This window comes from Crocuta crocuta, unplaced genomic scaffold, assembly GCF_008692635.1.
Source record: "Crocuta crocuta isolate KB4526 unplaced genomic scaffold, BGI_CrCroc_1.0 scaffold68, whole genome shotgun sequence".
NCBI classification, from domain to species: Eukaryota; Metazoa; Chordata; class Mammalia; order Carnivora; family Hyaenidae; genus Crocuta; species Crocuta crocuta.
In genome coordinates, this window is record NW_027532426.1 from 3,126,993 (window position 1) to 3,137,309 (window position 10,317).

At 35.5% G+C, this 10,317-nt stretch overlaps 1 protein-coding gene across 1 annotated transcript in view; it reads left to right on the top strand.

Annotated features, from left to right (window-relative positions):
• The first annotated feature begins 227 nt into the window (after window positions 1–227).
• FBXO47 (F-box protein 47) overlaps window positions 228–10,317 on the top strand; it is a 22,636-nt gene continuing 12,546 nt past the window's right edge. The window contains exons 1-5 of the mRNA XM_077779324.1: window positions 228–289; window positions 3,002–3,196; window positions 3,621–3,791; window positions 6,880–6,956; window positions 8,714–8,791. Coding sequence (XP_077635450.1) covers window positions 3,025–3,196; window positions 3,621–3,791; window positions 6,880–6,956; window positions 8,714–8,791 — 498 coding nt within the window. The 5' untranslated portion in view covers window positions 228–289; window positions 3,002–3,024. The remainder of the gene's footprint in view (window positions 290–3,001; window positions 3,197–3,620; window positions 3,792–6,879; window positions 6,957–8,713; window positions 8,792–10,317) is intronic.

Below are 10,317 nucleotides of genomic sequence, written 5' to 3' on the forward strand. Positions count from 1 at the left end.
GAGGGCACTATGGGAGCAGGGGCTTCTTGCTATTCGTGAGGGGGCGGGGCTTCCTTCCCGCTGGGGCTCCTGGGAGGATTCTAAAATATTCTTGAGGCCACCGGGGCGCCTGGGAGGCGGGAACGCAACTTGAGAGCCGACGGGAGCTGGGCCCGCCTTCTACCCGGCGGGAAAACCTTGAGGAGTTATTTTCTTTTTTCAAACATTAAGAAATTTGAGGATGGTGAGGCAGAACAACTAAGTCCCATCTGCCTGTGATTCCTTAGCCGGAAAACTGTCAAAATCTGTGGTAAAAAGAGATTTCCCCCCCCTCCCCCCGTACTTTCTTGGGATAGTTTTATCTTCTCCTGGCAGAAGGGGGTAAAAAATGCACCGCCGTGTGCTTTGATTCTTCTGTCGGCCAGTTTCTCCTTTATGGCCTCCGTGGGTTGCCTCTCCGGAGGCGTTTGGGGCCGATACCCGGCAGCTGTGGTGGGTCTCTTTGAGGGGGTCTCTGAGGTTAAAACAAAAGAGAGGTCGCGGCGAATTGCTGTGGGGCGGTTTTCCCTGAAAGGGGGAGGAAAAGTCAGCCAAGAAGGCCCTCGGATCCTTTCGCAGTCAAAAGCGAGCGGGGTGGAACAGAGGCACCGAAACATGTTACTGCTATTAATTTGGTCAGGGAGTCTCGTTTTCTAGACGGATAAGGGGAGGGACGAAACCGGAAATAGGTTGGATTACACCTTGAGGATTTTCTGGAAAGCCTGCCCCCCTCCCCTCCTGTCCCAGAGCGTCCAGGTCTGTGTGAGCAAAATAAGGACTTACAAAAGGAGACTTCCGTTTTGTTTTTAAACTCTTGACAAANTTCCGTTTTGAAAGAAAGGGCCTCCTGCGTTTTAATCCTCGGAGGTTTAAATATACACACTCAGTGGTTGACACACTTGAGTCAACCCCCGGGTCTCAGGTGTCTGCGAGGCTCTGAAGAGCCCAGGGGACCCCCTCCCCACCCCCCACCCCTAGTCCCACTTGACACATTCCACAGAGACAGGACAAATCCTAGGCCAGGGTGAAACTTTTATGACAACGAAAATGCTTTAAATTGCGAAAAGGGAAAAACAACCTCATGGGTTAAATAAATGATTCTTCCCTTTGGTGGATTTACATGCAGCCTTTAAAGTATCTATACTTGTAGAAGCATCTAGTGACATGGAAAGAAATTCGTTTTACTTCCAATTGCAATGGAAAAGAACAGCAGATTACAAAATAGTATGAACGGCGATCCCTGTTTTGTTAGAAAGAAATATATATAAAACAATATAAATATAATAGTATAACTAATAAATTTAAACATAGTTTATTAAATATGTAATTCTGGAATGATATGACCAAAAGTGTTTATTAGTGAATTTAATGGTCTTGTTTTTGTTTTGCTGTACTTTGTAAACTTTTTGACGATGCAGTTATGTTACTTCTGTAATTTTAATGAACATTTAAAAATATCTTCCAAGTGAAATGCTCATGGAATGCTAAAGCAAAGTGCTGTGGTACTTTTTTAAAGGAGGGTCTCAGTATGCTTTTCACTAAGAACTACATTTATGGGCCGTGTTTTCAAACTTAACTAATTTGAAGTTGATATAAGTTGATATGTCACCTTTTAGATGAATAAGTAACAAAGTGATTTTGGCAACTTTGTGACCAAAGGAGGAAATGCATTTTGGTCAGATATATTTGTAACTCTGATGAGATGTCTTGTTACTTAAGAGACAGAGAGCCTTAGATGGGAGTTGTAGTTATGCATCTGTATATATACCTGTGTGTGTATAGACAAAAGACAGTGTTTTCTGAATTGGAGCAATAGTGACACAAAGTCACTGCATGCTATGAATAATAATTTTTTAAAGAATTTTTTGGGCATAAGTAAATTATCAGTGATTTTAATAAGTTGTGTCTAAGAAATGCTCATTTTGTAATCAAGTTGTGTAGGCCCTTCCTAAACCTCATAAGTAACTAGTATTAGCCAGAAGCGGAATTAAGAGGAATATCATTGCTCATTTATTTATTCTTGTCTTATTAATTTTACAAGACTTTAATTTCACTGTATATATGTGTTATCCATTATTTGGTAATAATAACGCAACCTTCTTAATTTGTTAGAGCTGGTAAATTTTAAAAGCTCTAAACTTTATTTCTTTTCAGAGAGAGATAGAGAACGAGTGGAGGAAAGGTAGAGAGAGGGGGAGAGAGACAGAATCCCAAGGAGGTCCCACACTGTCAGCACAGAGCCCAGTGCAAGGCTTGAACTCACAAACTGCGAGATTATAACCTGAGGTGAAACCAAGAGTTAGTTGGATGCTTAACTGGCTGAGTCACCCAGGTGCCCCTAGAATTTCTATTTCTTATCTCTTTATTTTTACTATTTCCAACAAAATAAAATATCAGTACTCAGTTTTAAAGAAATAGAAAAACTTTACTACAAAATTTTAAAGCTACATTGATATTATGTTGATTTTTTTTAGAATGTAAAGATTATAAAAACATACTAATTGACAAATATTGAATGTTAAATTGTTTTTTGTGCCAAATCTTTTACTTTTTAAAATTTTTGCATATTTCTTTCCTTAGACTATATCTTACCCAAATACATGTTTCTTATTCTACTAAAATTCTTTATCTAGAATATTTGGCTAAGAGGGAAAATTTTTTTTAACATTCCATGTCATGTGAAATGAATAAATAGACTCTACTAGGGGGAACTCCATAAATTGAATATTGTATTAAAAGATTTGTAAATGGAGGGGTGCCTGCCTGACTCAATCTGTAGAGGATGTAACTCTTGATCTTGTGGTCATGAGTTCGAGCCCCACAATAGGGGTAGAGATCACTTAAAGGAAAAAAAAAAAACCTTTGTAAATAGATAGACAGCTGTTGCCTATCAAAGTGTCAACTTCTTCATTTTAAAAGAACAGCTCTTCATTGCTATAATCTCCTTTCTTCTTTGTCTCTTATATTTTATTTTTCAAACCAGGATAAATTCATGAGAAAAGGAGGATGGCATCTAGAATAAATACCAGTTTCACCTTGATTCCCAACAAGAAATACAGACGTAGTAATCGTCGATCCAACAGCTATTTTTCTGATACTTCTCAGCCCTTATCAACACTTGGAAATTTTAAAGCCTTGCCATTGGAAATATTCCAAATAATCTTAAGATATCTATCAGGTGAGATCTGGGGACACTGAGTAGGTTGTATAGATGATCGTATATTTTTTCCCCAAGAACTAGTTTATCATCTTAGGCCCTGCTAGGATATTAATGGTATTTACATTATGTTTATTTTCAAAAGTTTCATCATTGTTAGACAAGGGCTATAATGAAGGAAGTATGGCACTCAAACTCTTTAAAGCAGCCTCTAATTATAGTAATAACATGGTAACTTGACAGTTACATCCCTAAATATTTCCAATTCATTGAGCAGTAGATTTTAAACAATTTTAAGATTTTGCCCCTCTTTCCTCCACTGTTATTATATATTGTATTATTTACTATTATTAATGAGCTAATTTATAAGTTAATAGATTATACTAATGGTGATATTCTTATAATTAAGCCATTTATATATATGTATATATATTTCTTTTGGTAGTGAAGGATATCAGCATGCTAAGCATGGTGTCCAAAACAGTCAGCCAGCACATTATTAATTATATCTCAACCTCATCAGGAAGCAAAAGACTTTTACTACAGGATTTTCATAACCTTGAGCTGCCTAGCAAGAGACAAGCCTCTGCCATACTGGAACATTACAGATCTCTAGGTAATTTATGTAATGAGAATTGTAACAAGTAAAGAACTACACTTAATTAAGGGCATTTTATTAAACAATTCTGTAAGGCCTGTGGGAAATGGGGTATTTCTTAAAATGTGCCTATTTCTATGATGCTTTTATTTTTCAGTATGAGGACTTTCCAATAATAGTCCCTTATGCTAATCCTTAAAGATGAGAGAATGCACTTTAAAGTATCAGTCTTTGTGATTTCATGTCCATACAAAGTCACCTTTGTTTATTGTCTAGGTGGCTTATCAGTTGGAAATTGATGTGTTTTCTATGCTTTACTTCCCATGTACCTAATGAGTTTTATCTCAAAACTTCTTTTCTCTTTCAACCATAATATATAGTCCTTAAAATAGAAATGTTGTGGAAGACCACTTATTCTCTTATCAGGAACAATGTGTTTTTTTAAGTACACATTTATTAATAAATCATTATGCTATAATGAATTAACCTTATCAAAGGAAATTCTATATAATTTCTTCCCTTGATTTATAATCATTGATGTCTTTCACCCCATTCATTGATTTTATTCTCCCTCAGAGTGCTGAAATAAAATTCTAATTTTGACTTCACTAGTGACACCAGTTTAATTATGAAACTACTTTATAATTAACAAAACATGGCAATAAAACCAAAAAATTAATGGATGGCCGGGTGGCTCAGTCGGTTAAGTATCCGACTTTGGCTCAGATCATGATGTCATGGTTCGTGAGTTTAAGCGTCACATCGGTCTCTGTACTGACGGCTCAGAGCCTGGAGCCTGCTTGCAGTTCTGTGTCTCCCTCTCTCTCTGCCCCTCCCCCACTCACACTCTGTTCTCTCTCTCATTCTAAAAAAGAAATAAACATTAAAAATTTAAAAAATTAAGATGATTTCAGGTTTTAAATAAAGGCGTATTATGGGGTGCCTGGGTGGCTCAGTCGGTTGGGCGTCCTACTTCGGCTCAGGTCATGATCTCACGGTTTGTGGGTTTGATCCCTGTGTTGGGCTCTGTGCTGACAGCTAGCTCAGAGCCTGGAGCCTATTTCAGATTGTGTATCTCCCTCTCTCTCTGACCCTCCCTTACTCATGCTGTCTCTCTCTCTCTCTCTCAGAAATAAATAAAACATTTTAAAAAAGGCATATTAGTTCAGCAATTAGTACCTTTTAGTAACCCAAGGATGCCTAGCTTTAAGATAATAAAATAAGACTATATACGTGTGTAAATACATGAAAGTATTTGATAAGTATATTTAATAAGATTAAATGAAAGGTATGTAATCTGATTGCAGTGTTACTGGTTTCAGTATTTATGATTAGACTTATTAAACCCTGTAACAGAATATAGCAATGGCTTTTTGCTACTTGTTGTTGTAAATTTCCTTTTTCAAACATCCTTAGTTGCAGAACAAGTGCTGTGGTAGAAGAGCTTATTTTTTTGGTTTTGATCTGAAAGAATTTTTTCCTCCATGATCAAGACTCAGTCACTTAAATAAGCAAAACAGCCTTAAGATACTTATATGGATAATTCAGTGAAAAATACAAATATGTATGGATCTTAATAGCCAGCTTTTAAAAACGGTTTTATTCATGTAATGATTTAAACCTTCCATTTAATTTTGGTGCAGACACCTGGCTTGTGACTTATTCTTTAGGTAAATGTTTGATGTACCTACCATTTTCTCATATTGCCATTCCTATCTGATCTGTTCTTGTTTTCAGACATCAGAATAACATTTTCAGAATTCTATGCTCTAAAGATTATAAATTTTAATTTGCTTCTTCATACAAAACAGAACAGATGGCCAGTGTGAAAATAACATTACATCTGATTCTATTTTAGTGGAAAGAAATTCTAAAAGTTGGTCTCTAAAGGGTATACCAGAGCACCTGTGTTAAAAAAATAAATAAGCCAGCCAATACTGGTTTTTATGGTAAATTGCAATCCTTAAAAATAGAAGTTATACATTAGAAAAAGCAACCAACATACAATTATAGTTTACGATTCCCGAGCCATGAGATGCCATGGAACTGGATGCCAAAACATGAAAGGAAAAGAACTCAGCTTAAAAACCAAGCACTGAATATGTCTTTTTATGTACAAAAATAAGAAGGGTTTATATTTCAAACTCAATTCTGGTCATGTGTTATCCAAACATAGCAACTTCTAAAGATAAATTGGATTCCCATAGATTCTACAGAATTATATAAAGCAGTTATTATACGTGTTTAAAAGTAAATGCAGAGAAGATAAAAATGGAAAAATTCATGATATTCAGGTATATATTTTCCTACCATATACCTTATTTTTAGTGTAAGGACAACATTGCCCTTATAGGAATGTTAACAGTGTATTGCCATTTTAGGAAAACAGAACACATAAAGTTAGAGGAAACAAATCATACACTTCTGTCACTGTAGTTCAAGTTACATATCTCACTGGGAAATTGAATTTTCTTTTTTAAAATATCTGAACACAAAATTCTATACATTCTTAACATGTAAGCCCCATAAAAGGATATCTTTGAAGGAAGAAATGGATATTTCATCCAAACTGGATACTTCCTGTGAGTGAAAATAACTTCTAACCTCTGAAATTTTAAGTACTTAATGCTTTAAAATTTTTTTAATCTGGAGAAAGGAATACAAAATCTTTTTTTCATTCTTTCCATTTTTTACATTAACAACCCTTGAAACATTTTTCTTTGTGAACATGATGTTAATTTCAAGAACTATTGGAATCTGTTTTCTTGAGAATAAAGATAACATAATATAAAGTTCGACTAGTATATCTTAGTGTCTGTCATTGTATCTTTTTAAATCTAAATTGTTTCCATATCTGTCTTATTATATCAATTTTATAATGTTTTTATAAGATTTTATGCCACTTAGTGGACATCAGAGTTACTTGGTAAATACCATATACTGTGAGTGTTTTGTACTCTTACTCCAAAACTTCCTCTTCAGACCATATCAGCTGTGATATGCAATATTTGACTTACAGGAAACGTTATGCTGTGCTTTACAGGTACTTTTAAATTAATTGTATTGTTATCTTTTTTTTTTTTCATGTGTCTCTTTACTTTTTCAGGTCTGCTATTTAAAAGATGTACGTTGCTGTTACCCACAAGGGAGAGACTAAAGTACGTTCACAAGATACTGGCAGAAGTAAGATTGCACTTCTTAATTAGTTCTTATGAATTAGTTCTTGGTTTCCAGTAAAGATATTTAAATTTTTTTTTTAACATTTATTCATTTTTGAGAGACAGAGAGTGAATGGGGGAGGAGGAGAAAGAGACACACAAAGAATGGGAAGCAGGCTCCAGGCTCTAAGCTATCAGCCTAGAGCCCGATGTGAGGCTCAAACTCGCAGACAGTGAGATCATGACCTGAGTTGATGTTGGATGCTTAACCGACTGAGCCACCCAGGCACCCATCCAGTAAAGATATTTTTAATCTTACACTCACTTTAGATGCATCTTCAATTAGTAGAATTTCATAAGTTAGTAATAAAAATTGATGATGATCTAATACTATACCAAGTATCCAGAGATTATAAACCACCAAAATGCGGTAGTCTTTTACTTATCATATAACAGTGTTTTAAATGTTTGTTTGTTTGTTTAGAGAGGGAGAGAGAGACAATGAGCAGGGGAGGGGAAGAGGGAGAGAGAGAGAGAATCCCAAGCAGGCTCTGCACTGTCAGCACAAAGCCTGAGGTGAGACTCAATCCCACGAACCATGAGATCATGACCTGAGCCGAAATCAAGAGTCGGACACTTAATCAACTGAGCTCCCCAGGCACCCCATAAAACAATTTTTGTGTATGACTAAGAACATCATTCAAGTTTATTAGGTTTATCAGAGTATAAAAGTATTTCACCCTACGTGAGAATCCTGAGGATGTTTTAAAGTGATTTAGATATTTTATTAAAATGAAATCATTTCTTACTGTTTAAATTTTCAAAAACATAGGAAAGCATTTTTAATATTAAAAGAGCAAAACTTTTATGATACTTTATGACTTGGAAATGTGTATCAATGTGTTTATGCATAATCTCTCATAATTTTATGTATGCTTTGGAGTTTCACCATACAAACTCAGATATACATCCAATGCTGACAGTTCAGTTCTACACTCAATCGTATGCAAACTGTTTCTGATGCATTAGCTTTTTTCGTGTCAGCATTTGCAAGGAGTTTAGGTCTATATTATTGCAGCAGCTTCTCAGATGAACTTTCTGCTATCTATTTCTTCACTTCCCAGGACATTCTGTGTGTTGAATCAAGATTATTCTTCCTAAAGCATCCCTTTCATCAAGTTAATTTTCTTGCTTAAAAATCTTTCAGTGGCTACTCAATTTCAGCAAAATAAGGTCCAAAGTCCATATTTATGGTTCTCCCTGACAATGCAACCTTACTTCCTACCACGTTGAGCCCAATTAAGCATGTCATATCTTTCTTCCCATATAAACCTTTTTATTCCTACCTCTATACAATTTTGTCCTTATCATTTCCCTTACCTGTCTTTTCCATTCATTTTATTTGCATCCTACTATAAGATAGTGCTCTTTTCACATCCTTCTGAAGCTGTTTTGATCAAATTTATCTTGTTTCTGCTTTCACAGTATCTGATATAGTGTATATTTGGTCATTTTAACATTTATATGTATTCTAACCTGAATTGTCAAAATAATTTCATGTGCATGTGTTTTATTCTTCTAAATAAATTGTGAACTTGAAGGCAGAGACTCTGTTTTATACTTCTTTTGAGATCCCACCTATACAACACAATACTGATTAGTTATTTAGCATTTTAATTATTTTCAATACTGAAAAGTTCCTGCATATTTCCATTAAATTTGAATGTCCAATCATTGTACAGTTCCACTGAAAAAGAGTCATTAATAGTTGTTTCTTTACAGGTTTCCTGTTTTAAATTCAATGGCTGTGCAGCTCCTATCCAATGTTTAGGATTACCATGTTATGGCATGTTTTTACAGGTACATTTTTAAAATTTATTTTATTTTTTTATAGGTACATTTCTTGAAAAAAGAAGAAAAGGAATGTCTTTTGAAATGTTAACAAGTAGAGCATGTAATCTAGCTTTCTGTAGGTTAATAAAAATAATCTAGAAGAAAACAAAATATAAAGATTTGAGGATATGTTCATCTAATAGTGTGTTTGCCACCTAAGATTTTTTCTTGAATTTCTCAATGGTAAGAACATTTAGCATTTATTTGCTCTATACCAATATCCTTGACATTTCCAGCCAGTTGTAAAGATTAGTAATCTTGTGGGGTGGTGTGTGTGTGTGTGTGTGATGAAGTTTTAGTCTTGAGCTATTTATTTAAAATGTGATTTTAGGGATGCCTGGGTGGCTCAGTCAGTTAAGCATTGGACTTCGGCTCAGGTCATGATCTTGCAGTTCATGGGCTCAAGCCCTGCATTGGGCTTTGTGCTGACTGCTCAGAGCCTGGAGACTGCTTTAGATTCTGTGTCTCCCTCTCTCTCTCCCTGTCCCCTGCTCATGCTCTATATCTTTCTCAAAAATAAATAAACATTGGGGCGCCTGAGTGGCTCAGTTGGTTAAGCATCAGACTTCAGCTCAGGTCATGATNGCTCTATACCAATATCCTTGACATTTCCAGCCAGTTGTAAAGATTAGTAATCTTGTGGGGTGGTGTGTGTGTGTGTGTGTGTGTGATGAAGTTTTAGTCTTGAGCTATTTATTTAAAATGTGATTTTAGGGATGCCTGGGTGGCTCAGTCAGTTAAGCATTGGACTTCGGCTCAGGTCATGATCTTGCAGTTCATGGGCTCAAGCCCTGCATTGGGCTTTGTGCTGACTGCTCAGAGCCTGGAGACTGCTTTAGATTCTGTGTCTCCCTCTCTCTCTCCCTGTCCCCTGCTCATGCTCTATGTCTTTCTCAAAAATAAATAAACATTGGGGCGCCTGAGTGGCTCAGTTGGTTAAGCATCAGACTTCAGCTCAGGTCATGATCTCATGGTTTGTGAGTTCAAGCCCCACGTCAGGCTCTGTGCTTACAGCTCAGAGCCTGGAGCCTGCTTCGGATTCTGTGTCTCCCTCTCTCCTGCCCCTCCCTTGCTCATGTTCTATCTCTCTCTCTCTCTCAAAAATAAATGAACATTAAAAATATGATTTTAGAAGTGAAAAAAATTGGAACTTTAGGAGATGATAGATGTGTTAACTAAAATTATTGTAGTAATTATTTTGCAATATATATATATAAAATCATTTTATGTACACCTTCAACCTACACAATGTTATATGTCAATTTTATCTCAAGTAAGTTGATAAAGAAATAAAACTATATGATTTTTAAGTTTTTGACTAATCTTTTATTATGAACAAAGAAGATAACAATATTATTTAATGTTATTCAATATTAATGATATTAATCTATTACATTGTTCTAAGCAGTTTAAATGTACAGTTTACCCTTGAACAACACAGGTTAAATGTCAAGGTCTATGTATACACAGATTTTTTTCAATAAATCAGTAAG